Source organism: Lichenostomus cassidix, unplaced genomic scaffold (assembly GCF_008360975.1).
Source record: "Lichenostomus cassidix isolate B80296 unplaced genomic scaffold, HeHo_3.0 HiC_scaffold_75, whole genome shotgun sequence".
Taxonomy (NCBI): domain Eukaryota; kingdom Metazoa; phylum Chordata; class Aves; order Passeriformes; family Meliphagidae; genus Lichenostomus; species Lichenostomus cassidix.
This window is the reverse complement of record NW_028148074.1, coordinates 1-14,066: the sequence shown is the minus strand read 5'-3', so window position 1 is coordinate 14,066 and position 14,066 is coordinate 1. Positions and strand designations below refer to the sequence as shown.

The 14,066-nt window shown below is 44.4% G+C and overlaps 2 protein-coding genes across 2 annotated transcripts; both read right to left on the bottom strand.

Moving 5' to 3' along the window:
• Positions 1–1,921: 1,921 nt before the first annotated feature.
• On the bottom strand, positions 1,922–8,098 carry LOC146420114 (ATP-dependent DNA helicase Q4-like). The gene is made up of 7 exons (XM_085048628.1): positions 8,021–8,098; positions 6,495–6,589; positions 3,399–3,559; positions 2,801–2,975; positions 2,495–2,657; positions 2,312–2,420; positions 1,922–2,097 (listed from the first exon to the last, which is right to left on the bottom strand). The coding sequence occupies exons 1-7, from the start codon at positions 8,096–8,098 to the stop codon at positions 1,976–1,978; spliced, it is 903 nt and encodes a 300-aa protein (XP_084904754.1). The 3' UTR covers positions 1,922–1,975.
• Positions 8,099–8,185: 87 nt separating this feature from the next.
• LOC146420113 (ATP-dependent DNA helicase Q4-like) lies at positions 8,186–11,138 on the bottom strand (the record flags this gene model as incomplete). The annotated part of the gene is made up of 4 exons (XM_085048629.1): positions 8,186–8,391; positions 8,987–9,161; positions 10,544–10,713; positions 11,009–11,138. Coding segments are annotated over 4 exons (668 nt in total), but the record flags the coding sequence as incomplete, so codon positions are not given.
• Positions 11,139–14,066: the final 2,928 nt, after the last annotated feature.

Here is a 14,066-nt window from a genome sequence, read left to right as displayed (position 1 = left end):
TTTGGTGAAAAACCGGCAATTTTGGTTTTTAAAACCGGGAATTTTGGTGAGAAAAATGGCAATTTTGGTTTCAAAAAATGGCAATTTTGGTGAGAAAAATGGGAATTTTGGTGAAAAACCGGCAATTTTGGTGAGAAAAATGGCAATTTTGGCGAGAAAAATGGCAATTTTGGTGAGAAAAATGGCAATTTTGGTGAAAAAAATGGCAATTTTGGTGAGAAAAATGGCAATTTTGGTGAGAAAAATGGCAATTTTGGTGACAAACCGGCAATTTTGGTGAGAAAAATGGCAATTTTGGTGAGAAAAATGGGCAATTTTGGTGAGAAAACCGGCAATTTTGGTGAAAAATGGCAATTTTGGTGAGAAAAATGGGAATTTTGGTGAGAAAAATGGGAATTTTGGTGAGAAAAATGGCAATTTTGGTGAAAAATGGCAATTTTGGTGAGAAAAATGGCAATTTTGGTGAGAAAAATGGAGAATTTTGGTGGGAAAAATGGCAATTTTGGTGAGAAAAATGGCAATTTTGGTGAGAAAAATGGCAATTTTGGTGAGAAAAATGGCAATTTTGGTGAGAAAAATGGAGAATTTTGGTGAGAAACCGGCAATTTTGGTGAGAAAAATGGCAATTTTGGTGAGAAAAATGGCAATTTTGGTGAGAAAAATGGAGAATTTTGGTGAGAAAAATGGCAATTTTGGTGAAAAAAATGGCAATTTTGGAGAGAAAAATGGCAATTTTGGTGAGAAAAATGGCAATTTTGGTGAGAAAAATGGCAATTTTGGAGAGAAAAATGGCAATTTTGGTGAGAAAAATGGCAATTTTGGAGAGAAAAATGGCAATTTTGGTGAAAAAAATGGCAATTTTGGTGAGAAAAATGGCAATTTTGGTGAGAAAAATGGCAGTTTTGGTTTCAAAAAATGGCAATTTTGGAGAGAAAAAAAGGGGAATTTTGGTGAGAAAGAAGCAGGAATTTTGGTGGGAAAAAGCAGGAATTGTGGGGGAAATATTGGGAATGTTGGGGAAACGGAGGTGAATTTTGGTGAAAGAGAGGAAATTTTGGGGGAAAAGCAATTGGGAATTTTGGGAGAAACCCGGAAGGGAGAGACAGGAACGAAGAAGAAGAAGAAGAAGAAGAAGAAGAAGAAGAAGAAGAAGAAGAAGAAGAAGAAGAAGAAGAAGAAGAAGAAGAAGAAGAAGAAGAAGAAGAAGAAGAAGAAGAAAAGAAGAAGAAGAAGAAGAAGAAGAAGAAGAAGAAGAAGAAGAAGAAGAAGAAGAAGAAGAAGAAGAAGAAGAAGAAGAAGAAGAAGAAAAGAAGAAGAAGAAGAAGAAGAAGAAGAAGAAGAAGAAGAAGAAGAAGAAGAAGAAGAAGAAGAAGAAGAAGAAGAAGAAGAAGAAGAAGAAAAAAAGAAAAAAAGAGTGAATTTGTGAATTTGTGATGTCGGATGTTGGGAGTTTGGGATCGTGGGATTCGGGAATTTTGGGATGTTGGAATTTGAGTGTCGGGATGTTGGGAGTTTGGATTTTGGGACGTTCGCCTTTGGGTTTTGAACACCGGATGTCGGCATTTCGGCATTTCGGCACGTCGGCATTTCGGCATTTGGGGATTCCGCTGCCGGGTCCCCTCCCTCCGTCCCGGGCTGTCCCTGTCCCTGCCGCTGCCGGCGCCGGCCCTGCGGCGAGCTCCGCGGCTCCTCACGCCGTTCCACGCGCGCTTCCCGCGGGAATCCTCCCGGCGGATCCGCCCGGCGTCGATCGGGATCGGCAATTGCCAGAAATCTCCGGGACGGGAGGAAGGACTCTGTCCCGCCCCTGCCCGTCACGTTCCACGTTGATTCCGTTTATTAGAAACTTTATTACGTTTTATTGGCTAAAATCACGAGAAAATCTCCATAAAATCCCAAGAAAAATCCCCAAAATTCCCGCGAGGAAGTACCGGTGACGCTCCTGGAATATTCCAAGGAATATTCCGGAAGTTTGTCACCTCCAGGCCAGGATCTCCTCGGTGGCCAGGCGGGACAGGGAGTGGAAATCCAGGGCGAGGTGTCGCCTCCAGAAGCGCCGATCGCGGCCGTAGATCTGCGCCGGGAAACGGGGGCTGCCTGCGGGAAAAAACCGGGAATGAATTGGGAATTTTGGGGGGAAAATCTGCAATTTAGGAGAAAAAATCCCAAATTTAGGGGAGAGATCCCAATTTTTAGGGGAGAAATCTGGAATTTAGGGGGAAAATACGAAATTTAAGGATGGAAATCTCAATTAATCTCAATCCCAATCCCAATCCAACCCCAACCCCAACCCCAACCCCAAACCCCTCACCGATCCCATGGAACACCCTGGCGATGGCTCTGCCGGTGAAATCCTCATCCGGATGCGCGGCGAGGAACTTCCGGACGTCGGCGCGGATTTGCTCTTCCCAATCCTTCACCTGCCGACGGGAAAATTTGGGAATTCTCATCCCTTCGCTCTCCCTCATCCCAAAAAAATCCGGGATTCGCTCACTTTCGCCATTTCCCGTTGTTTCTCCTCCTCCTCTTCCTCGTCGTCTCCCTCGGATCCGATCCGGTCCCGCCGGAAATATTCCTGGAGAATCTCCTTGAGCTGAGAGCTTCTCCTCTCCTGCTCCTCTTCCGGAGGCTCCGGATGGAAACTTGGGAACGCCACGCTGTGCCCGGGAAATCCGCCAATCAGATGCTGGCATCCCAATCCCGATCCCCATCCCCATCCCCATCCCAATCCAATCGCAATTCCAAATCCCAATCCCAACCCCAATCCCAATCCCACGGAAAATTCCCATTTTTCCCTCACCTCTGGAAAGCCCGGAAGCACTGGCGGAGCTGCCGGAGCGCGGCCTTTTCCCGGGAAATCGCTCGGCCGTGCAGGAACTCGCAGACGGAATCCAATTCCGGCGGCTCGAGATCTCCGACGGCGCGGAAGTGGAAGGAGAGTTCATGGAATTCCACCAGGATCCCGCTTTTCCTGCCTGGGGGAGAGACGGGTGGGATTTTCCGTGAAATTCCTGTGGAATTCCCGCTGGATTCCCATGGAATTCCCGCGAAATTCTTGCGAAACTCCCACAGAATTCCCGCCGGATTCTCTGCCCATGGAATTACCGTTGAATTCCCATGAAATTCCCATGGAATTCTCACGGAATTCCCACTGGATTCCCACAAAATTCCCATGGAATTCCTGCTGGATTCCCGTGGAATTACTGTGGAATTCCCGCAAAATTCCCGCTGGATTCCCGTGAAATTCCCATGAAATTCCCGCTGGATTCCCTGCTGGATTCCCATGGAATTCCCGCCGGATTCCCACAAAATTCCCACACCGGATTCTCCACGAAATTCCCACGAAATTCTCACAAAATTCCCAAAAAATTCCCCAAAAAATCTTCCCGGGAAATCACCTTTCCGGGGATCCCACTGGAGTCGGCTGAGCTCTCGTTTCACCAGCCGAGATTCCCAACCCACGGAGTCGCTCAGGGCGACGACGTCGAATTCCACGGATCCCGGAATTCCCGAAATTCCCGAGGGATTCCTCGCCAGGAGAACCGCCAGAGGAGGAGAACTGCCGGGGGGGGAATGGTGGGAAAAAAAAATGGGAATTTTGGGGGAAAAAAAGGAGAATTTTGGGGGAAAAAATAGCAATTTTGGGGAAAAAACAGAATTTCAGGCAAAAAAACTTGGGAATTTGGGGAAAAAAGAAGAATTTGGGGGGAAAAAATGGGGAATTTTGGGGGAAAAAATGGGCATTTGGGGGGAAAAATGGGAATTTTGGGGGAAAAATAGGTATTTTGAGAAAACTGTGGGATGGGAATTCTGGGATTTGGGAAAGAAAATGGGAATTTGGGGGGAAAAAAGGGAAATTTGGGGGAAAAATGGCAATTTTGGTGAGAAAAATGGGGAATTTTGGAGAGAAAAATGGCAATTTTGGTGAGAAAAATGGCAATTTTGGTGAGAAAACCGGCAATTTTGGTGAAAAAAATGGCAATTTTGGTGAGAAAAATGGCAATTTTGGTGAGAAAAATGGCAATTTTGGTGTAAAAATGGGAATTTTGGTGAGAAAAATGGCAATTTTGGTGAGAAAAATGGCAATTTTGGTGAGAAAACCGGCAATTTTGGTGAGAAAAATGGGAATTTTGGTGAGAAAAATGGCAATTTTGGTGAAAAACCGGCAATTTTGGTGAGAAAAATGGCAATTTTGGTGAGAAAAATGGCAATTTTGGCGAGAAAAATGGCAATGGTGAGAAAAATGGCAATTTTGGTGATAAAAATGGCAATTTTGGTGACAAACCGGCAATTTTGGTGAGAAAAATGGCAATTTTGGTGAGAAAAATGGGCAATTTTGGTGAGAAAACCGGCAATTTTGGTGAAAAACCGGCAATTTTGGTGAAAAATGGCAATTTTGGTGAGAAAAATGGCAATTTTGGTGAGAAAAATGGAGAATTTTTATAGAAACCGGCACGTTATGAGAAAAATGTACAGCAATTTAGTAGAAAAAAAATGGCAATTTTGGTGACAAACCGGCAATTTTGGTGAGAAAAATGGCAATTTTGGTGAGAAAAATGGGCAATTTTGGTGAGAAAACCGGCAATTTTGGTGAAAAACCGGCAATTTTGGTGAAAAATGGCAATTTTGGTGAGAAAAATGGCAATTTTGGTGAGAAAAATGGAGAATTTTGGTGGGAAAAATGGCAATTTTGGTGAGAAAAATGGCAATTTTGGTGAGAAAAATGGCAATTTTGGTGAGAAAAATGGCAATTTTGGTGAGAAAAATGGAGAATTTTGGTGGGAAAAATGGCAATTTTGGTGAGAAAAATGGCAATTTTGGTGAGAAAAATGGCAATTTTGGTGAGAAAAATGGCAATTTTGGTGAGAAAAATGGAGAATTTTGGTGGGAAAAATGGCAATTTTGGTGAGAAAAATGGCAATTTTGGTGAGAAAAATGGCAATTTTGGTGAAAAATGGCAATTTTGGTGAGAAAAATGGCAATTTTGGTGAGAAAAATGGCAATTTTGGTGACAAACCGGCAATTTTGGTGAGAAAAATGGCAATTTTGGTGAGAAAAATGGGCAATTTTGGTGAGAAAACCGGCAATTTTGGTGAAAAATGGCAATTTTGGTGAGAAAAATGGGAATTTTGGTGAGAAAAATGGGAATTTTGGTGAGAAAAATGGCAATTTTGGTGAAAAATGGCAATTTTGGTGAGAAAAATGGCAATTTTGGTGAGAAAAATGGAGAATTTTGGTGGGAAAAATGGCAATTTTGGTGAGAAAAATGGCAATTTTGGTGAGAAAAATGGCAATTTTGGTGAAAAATGGCAATTTTGGTGAGAAAACGCATAATTTTGAGGAGAAAATGAAGAATCTTATGGAGAAAATTACACCTTGCGAAAATGCAGCACTCAGAGAAAAATGGCAATTTTGCAGGAGAAAAATGGCACCTTGCGACAAACCGGTAAATTTATAGGAAAACGGCACCTTATGAGAAAACGGGCTAAATCTTTGTGAGAAAAACGGAGAATTTAAGAGAAAACCCATACAATCTTTATGAAAAAAATGTATAATTTTACATATAGTACCATAATTTAGGAGAAAATGGTACTAGAGTAAAGCTCCACACCTTATGAAAATGGCACCTCCAGGAGAAAATTAACTTTATGAGAAAAAAAGGGGAATTTTGGTGAGAAAGAAGCAGGAATTTTGGTGGGAAAAAGCAGGAATTGTGGGGGAAATATTGGGAATGTTGGGGAAACGGAGGTGAATTTTGGTGAAAGAGAGGAAATTTTGGGGGAAAAGCAATTGGGAATTTTGGGAGAAACCCGGAAGGGAGAGACAGGAACGAAGAAGAAGAAGAAGAAGAAGAAGAAGAAGAAGAAGAAGAAGAAGAAGAAGAAGAAGAAGAAGAAGAAGAAGAAGAAGAAGAAGAAGAAGAAGAAGAAGAAGAAGGAAGAAGAAGAAGAAGAAAAGAGTGGGAGTGAATTTGTGAATTTGTGATGTTGGATGTTGGGAGTTTGGGATCGTGGGAGTCGGGAATTTTGGGATGTTGGAATTTGAGTGTCGGGATGTTGGGAGTTTGGATTTTGGGACGTTCGCCTCTGGGTTTTGAACACCGGATGTCGGCATTTCGGCATTTCGGGATTCCGCTGCCGGGTCCCCTCCCTCCGTCCCGGGCTGTCCCTGTCCCTGCCGCTGCCGGCGCCGGCCCTGCGGCGAGCTCCGCGGCTCCTCACGCCGTTCCACGCGCGCTTCCCGCGGGAATCCTCCCGGCGGATCCGCCCGGCACCGATCGGGATCGGCAATTGCCAGAAATCTCCGGGACGGGAGGAAGGACTCTGTCCCGCCCCTGCCCGTCACGTTCCACGTTGATTCCGTTTATTAAAACTTTATTACGTTTTATTGGCTAAAATCCCGAGAAAACCCGAAGAAAGCTCCCCGAAATTCCCGCGAGGAAGTGCCGGTGACGCTCCTGGAATATCGCAAGGAATATTCCGGAAGTTTGTCACCTCCAGGCCAGGATCTCCTCGGTGGCCAGGCGGGACAGGGAGTGGAAATCCAGGGCGAGGTGTCGCCTCCAGAAGCGCCGATCGCGGCCGTAGATCTGCGCCGGGAAACGGGGGCTGCCTGCGGGAAAATGTTGGGAATTTTAGGGGAAAATCCCCAAAATTTTCTTGTGTGAACTCTGGGATTTGGGATGGAATCCAAGCTGGTTTCTTTCCCAGAGCGGTTGGAAAACCAGGATGGGATTAGCGCTTCCCGCTTGGATTGACCCTCTGGAATGGGATTTTCCCAACCATTTCATTCCCAGGCGGATCCCAACCCCAATCCCAATCCAAATCCCAATAAAAATTCCAATCCCAATAAAAATTCCAATCCTAAACCTGATCCCAATTCAATTCCCACTCCTGATCCCAATGCCAATCCCATCCGATCCCGATCCCAACCCCAATCCCAATCCAACCCCAACCCCAATCCCAATCCCGATCTCAACCCCAATCCCAATCCCGATCTCAACCCCAATCTCGATCCTGATCCCCTTTTCCCAATCCCAATCCTAATCCGAATGCAATCCCAATCCCAATCCCAACCCCAATCCCAAATCGTAATCCAACCCCAATCCGACTCCCAATCCTAATCCAATCCAATCCCAATCCCAATCCAATCCCACTCCCAATCTTAACCCCAATCCCAATCCCAAATTCCAATCCCAACTCCAACCCCAATCCGATCTCAATCCCAATCTTAACCCCAATCCAATCCCAATCCCACTCCCAACACCAATCCCGATCCCAAATTCCAATCCCAGTCCCAATTCCAACCTCAGTCCCAATCCCAACCCAGCCTCAATCCCAATCCTGATCCCAATCCCAAATTCCAATCCCAACCTCAATCCCAATCTCAACCCCAATCCCAAACCAACCTCAATCTCAATCCCAACCCCAATCCCACCCCAATCCCAATCCAATCCCAACCCCAGTCCCAATCCCACCCTCAATCCCAATCCCTCTCCCACTCCCAATCTGACTCCCGATCCCAATCCCAATCCCAGTCCCAATCTCAAATTCCAATCCCACCCCATCCCAAACCCAAACCAACCTCAATCCCAATCCCAACCCCAACCCCAATCCCACCCCAATCCCAACCACAACCCCAATTCCAATCCCAACCCCACCCCAATCCCAAATTCCAATCCCAATCTCAATCTTAACCCCAATCCAATCCCAATCCCACTCCCAATGCCAATCCCGATCCCAAATTCCAATCCCAGTCCCAACCCCAATCCCGATCCCAAATTCCAATCTCAGTCCCAATTCGAACCTCAGTCCCAATCCCAACCACAACCCCAACCCCAATCCTGATCCCAATCCCAAATTCCAATCCCAACCTCAATCACAATCCCAACCCCAATCCTGATCCCAATCCCAATCCCAAATTCCAAACCCAATCTCAATCCCAATCCCAATCCCAATCCCAAATTCCACCCCCAATCCCAAGCCCAATCCAACCCCAACCCCAATCCCAAACCCCTCACCGATCCCATGGAACACCCTGGCGATGGCTCTGCCGGTGAAATCCTCATCCGGATGCGCGGCGAGGAACTTCCGGACATCGGCGCGGATTTGCTCTTCCCAATCCTTCACCTGCAGATGGAAAAATTTGGGAAATTCCTTCACCTGCCAACGGAAAAATTCTCATCCCTTCCCATTCCCTCATCCCAAAAAAATCCGGGATTTGCTCACTTTCGCCATTTCCCGTTGTTTCTCCTCCTCCTCTTCCTCGTCGTCTCCCTCGGATTCGATCCGATCCCGCCGGAAATATTCCTGGAGAATCTCCTTGAGCTGAGAGCTTCTCCTCTCCTGCTCCTCTTCCGGAGGCTCCGGATGGAAACTTGGGAACGCCACGCTGTGCCCGGGAAATCCACCAATCAGATCGCAGCATTCCGATCCCAACCCCAATCCCGAACCCAAATTCCAATTCCGATCCCAACCTCAATCCCAATCTGATCACAATTCCAATCTCCTTTTCCCAATCCCAATCCAATTCCAACCACAACCTGAATCCCAACCCCAAATCCCAATCCAATCCCAGTGCCAACCCCAATCCCAATCCCAATCCCAAATCCCAATCAGATCCCAACCCCAATCTCACCCCAACCCCAAATCCCAATCCATACCCCAATGCCAATCCCCAATCTCCAAATCAATATCAATCCCAATCCCAATCCCAATCCAAAAGGAAATCCCAATCCCAAATCCCAATCCAATCCCAAATCCCAATCTCCATCCCATTCCCTACTCTAACCCCAATCCCAATCCCAATCCCAATCCAATCCCAGTCCCAATCCCAAATCCTAATCCTATCCCAAATCCCAATCCAATCCCAAATCCCAAATCCCAATCCAATCCCAAATTCCAATTCCAATTCCAATTCCAAACCCAATCCAATCCCAATCCCACCCCAATCAGCCAATCCCATGGAAAATTCCCATTTTTCCCACCTCTGGAAAGCCCGGAAGCACTGCCGGAGCTGCCGGAGCGCGGCCTTTTCCCGGGAAATCGCTCGGCCGTGCAGGAACTCGCAAATGGAATCCAATTCCGGCGGCTCGAGATCTCCGACGGCGCGGAAGTGGAAGGAGAGTTCATGGAATTCCACCAGGATCCCGCTTTTCCTGCCTGGGGGAGAGCCGGGTGGGATTTTCCGTGAAATTCCTGTGAAATTCCTGTGGCATTCCCGCTGGATTCCCGTGAAATTCCCACTGGATTCCCTGCTGGATTCCCATGGAATTCCCGCTGAATTCCTGTGAAATTCCTGTGGAATTCCCGCTGGATTCCCACAAAAATCCCGTGAAATTCCCATGAAATTCCCACAAAATTCCCATGGAATTCCCACAAAATTCCTGTGGAATTCCTGCAAAATGGGAAATTTCATTTCCCATGAAATTCTCGTGAAACTCCTGCTGGATTCCTGTGAAATTCCTGAGAAATTCCCATAAAATTCCCATGGAATTCCCACTGGATTCCTGGGAAAATTCCCATGGAATTCCTGCTGGATTCCCACAACATTCCCACTAGATTCCCATGAAATTCCCATGGAATTCCTGGGAAACTCCCGTGAAATTCTCGCCGAATTCCCTTGAAATTCTTATGGAATTCCTGTGAAACTCCCATGAAAATTCCCATGAAATTCCCGTGGAATTCCTGCAAAATCCCTGCAGAATTCCCGTGGAATTCCCGCCGGATTCCCACAAAATTCCTACACCAGATTCCCGTGAAATTCCCATGAAATTCCCACTGAATTCCCACAAAATTCCCGCGAAATTCCTGCTGGAATTCCCGTGAAAATCCCATGAAAATTCCCATGAAATTCCTGCTGGATTCCTGGGAAAATTCCCATGGAATTCCCACAAAATTCCCACTGGAATTTCCGTGAAACTCACAAAATTCCCATTAGATTCCCACGGAATTCCCGTGAAATTCCCGCAGAATTCCAGTGAAATTCTTATGGAATTCCCGTGACACTCCCATGAAAATTCCCATGAAAATTCCCACTGGATTCCCACAAAATTCCCATGAAATTCCCATAGAATTCCTGCAAAACCCCTGTGGAATTCCCATGAAATTCCCACTGTATTCCTGCGAAATTCCCATGAAATCCTCACGGAATTCTCACAAAATTCCCACAAAATTCCCACACCAGATTCCCGTGAAATTCCCATGAAATTCCCTTAGAATTCCCACAAAGCTCCCATGGAATTCCTGTTGAATTACCACAAAATTTCCATGGAATTCCCGCTGTATTCCCACAAAATTCCTGCTCAATTCCCACAAAACTCCCATGAAATTCCTGTGGAATTCCCACTGAATTCCCACAAAATTCCCGCGAAATCCCTGCTGGAATTCCCGTGAAACTCCCGCAAAAATCCCACTAGATTCCCATGAAATTCCCACAAAACCCCTGCTGGATTCCCGAGAAACTCCCATGAAATTCCTGCAAAACTCCCGCGAAATTCCCACGAAATTCCCAAAAAATTCCCAAAATCTTCCCAGGAAATCACCTTTCCGGGGATCCCACTGGAGTCTGCTGAGCTCTCGTTTCACCAGCCGAGATTCCCAACCCATGGAGTCGCTCAGGGCGACGACGTCGAATTCCATGGATCCCGAAATTCCCGAAATTCCCGAAAGTCCCGAGGGATTCCTCGCCAGGAGAACCGCCAGCGGAGGAGAACTGGGGGGAAAAATGGGAATTTTGAGGGAAAATGGGAATTTTGGGGAAAAAAAGGGAATTTTTGGGGAAAAAATGGGAAATTTGGGGGAAAAAATGGGAATTTTGGAGGAAAAATGGGAATTTTGGGAAAAGAATGGGATGGGAATGAATCAAATCCTGTCAGAATTCCGGGATTTCGGGGGAAAAAATGGGAATGTTTGGGGAAAAAATAGGATTTTGGGGGAAAAAAACGGGAATTTTGGGGGAAAAAATGGGAAATTTGGTAAAAAAACTGGGAATTTTTGGGAATTCTCACCTCTGCGCGGCTTGGCGGAGCTGCTGGGATCCTCCGGAGCAGCGGATCCGGCAGCGGGAATAGGTGGGAAGAAGCAATTCCAAGAAATTCCCGGGATGGAGATCCAGGTAGCACAGCAGAGTCTCGATGGCTGTGGGGGAGAAAGGAAAAATTGGGAATGGGTTTGGGATTTTTGGGGTTTTGGGGGTTTTTTTGGGATTTTTGGGGAGTTCTGGTGGAATTCCCACGAAATTGCCATGAAATTCCTGCGGAATTCCCGCAAAAATTCCCACAAAATTCCCCAAAAATTCCCGTGAGATTCCCGCTGGATTCCCACAACATTCCCGCAAAATTCCTGCAGAATTCTGGCAAAATTCCCACAAAAATTGCCGCAAAATTCCTGTGGAATTCCCACGGAATTCCCACAAAATTCCCATGGAATTCCTGCAAAACTCCTGTGGAATTCCCACGAAATTCCCGCTGGATTCTGGCAAAATTCCTGTGGAATTCCCACTGGATTCCCAAGAAATTCCTGCAAAATTCCTGTGAAATTCCCACAAAATTCTGGTGAAATTCCCACAGAATTCCTGCAAAATTCCTGCTGGATTCTGGCAAAATTCCTGTGGAATTCCTGCTGGATTCCTGTGAAATTCCCATGGAATTCCCGCAAAGTTACCGCAAAATTCCTGCGAAATTCCAATTGGATTCCCGCAAAATTCCCGCCAAATTCCCCAAAAATTCCTATGAAATTCCCACAAAATTCCTGTGAAAGTCCCATGGAATTCCCGTGAAATTCCTGCTGCATTGTGGTGAAATTCCGCGGAATTCCCACAAAATTCCAGCAAAACTCCTACGGAATTCCCATGAAATTCCCTCAAAATTCCCGCTGGATTCTGGCAACATTCCTGTGGAATTCCCATGAAATTCCCACAAAATTCCCATAAAAATTCCAGCAACATTCCTGTGGAATTCCCACTAAGTTCCCCAAAAGTCCCTGCAAAATTCCCACAAAATTCCCACTAGATTCCGGCAAAATTCCTGTGAAACTTCTGCTGGATTCCTGTAAAACTCCTGTGAAATTCCCATGGAATTCCTGCAAAATTCCTGCTGGATTCCTGTGAAATTGCCATGACATTCCCAGGAAATTCCCGTGAAATTCCTGCAAAACTCCTGTGAAATTCCCATGAAATTCGCACAAAATTCCCGTGAAATTCCTGAAAAACTCCAGCAAAATTCGTGCAGAATTCCCACAAAAATTCCTGCAGAATTCCTGCTGGATTGCCGCGAAACTCCCACTAGATTCCCATTAAATTTTGGTGAGAAAAATGGCAATTTTGGTGAGAAAACCGGGAATTTCGGTGAGAAAAATGGCAATTTTGGTGAGAAACCGGCAATTTTGGTGAGAAAACCGGCAATTTTGGTGAGAAAAATGGGAATTTCGGTGAGAAAAATGGCAATTTTGGTGAGAAAAATGGGAATTTCGGTGAGAAAAATGGCAATTTTGGTGAGAAAAATGGCAATTTTGGTGACAAACCGGCAATTTTGGTGAGAAAAATGGCAATTTTGGTGAGAAAAATGGGCAATTTTGGTGAGAAAACCGGCAATTTTGGTGAAAAACCGGCAATTTTGGTGAAAAATGGCAATTTTGGTGAGAAAAATGGCAATTTTGGTGAGAAAAATGGAGAATTTTGGTGAGAAACCGGCAATTTTGGTGAGAAAAATGGCAATTTTGGTGAGAAAAATGGCAATTTTGGTGAGAAAAATGGAGAATTTTGGTGAGAAAAATGGCAATTTTGGTGAAAAAAATGGCAATTTTGGAGAGAAAAATGGCAATTTTGGTGAGAAAAATGGCAATTTTGGTGAGAAAAATGGCAATTTTGGAGAGAAAAATGGCAATTTTGGTGAGAAAAATGGCAATTTTGGAGAGAAAAATGGCAATTTTGGTGAAAAAAATGGCAATTTTGGTGAGAAAAATGGCAATTTTGGTGAGAAAAATGGCAATTTTGGTGAGGAAAATGGCAATTTTGGTGAAAAACCGGCAATTTTGGTTTTTAAAACCGGGAATTTTGGTGAGAAAAATGGCAATTTTGGTTTCAAAAAATGGCAATTTTGGTGAGAAAAATGGCAATTTTGGTGAAAAACCGGCAATTTTGGTGAGAAAAATGGCAATTTTGGCGAGAAAAATGGCAATTTTGGTGAGAAAAATGGCAATTTTGGTGAAAAAAATGGCAATTTTGGTGAGAAAAATGGCAATTTTGGTAAGAAAAATGGGAATTTTGGTGAGAAAAATGGCAATTTTGGTGAGAAAAATGGCAATTTTGGTGAGGAAAATGGCAATTTTGGAGAGAAAAATGGCAATTTTGGTGAGAAAAATGGCAATTTTGGTGAAAAACCGGCAATTTTGGTGAGGAAAATGGCAATTTTGGAGAGAAAAATGGCAATTTTGGTGAGAAAAATGGGAATTTTGGTGAGAAAAATGGCAATTTTGGTGAGAAAAATGGCAATTTTGGTGAAAAAAATGGCAATTTTGGTGAGAAAAATGGCAATTTTGGTGAGAAAAATGGCAATTTTGGTGAGGAAAATGGCAATTTTGGTGAAAAACCGGCAATTTTGGTTTTTAAAACCGGGAATTTTGGTGAGAAAAATGGCAATTTTGGTTTCAAAAAATGGCAATTTTGGTGAGAAAAATGGGAATTTTGGTGAAAAACCGGCAATTTTGGTGAGAAAAATGGCAATTTTGGCGAGAAAAATGGCAATTTTGGTGAGAAAAATGGCAATTTTGGTGAAAAAAATGGCAATTTTGGTGAGAAAAATGGCAATTTTGGTGAGAAAAATGGCAATTTTGGTGAGGAAAATGGCAATTTTGGTGAAAAACCGGCAATTTTGGTTTTTAAAACCGGGAATTTTGGTGAGAAAAATGGCAATTTTGGTTTCAAAAAATGGCAATTTTGGTGAGAAAAATGGGAATTTTGGTGAAAAACCGGCAATTTTGGTGAGAAAAATGGCAATTTTGGCGAGAAAAATGGCAATTTTGGTGAGAAAAATGGCAATTTTGGTGAAAAAAATGGCAATTTTGGTG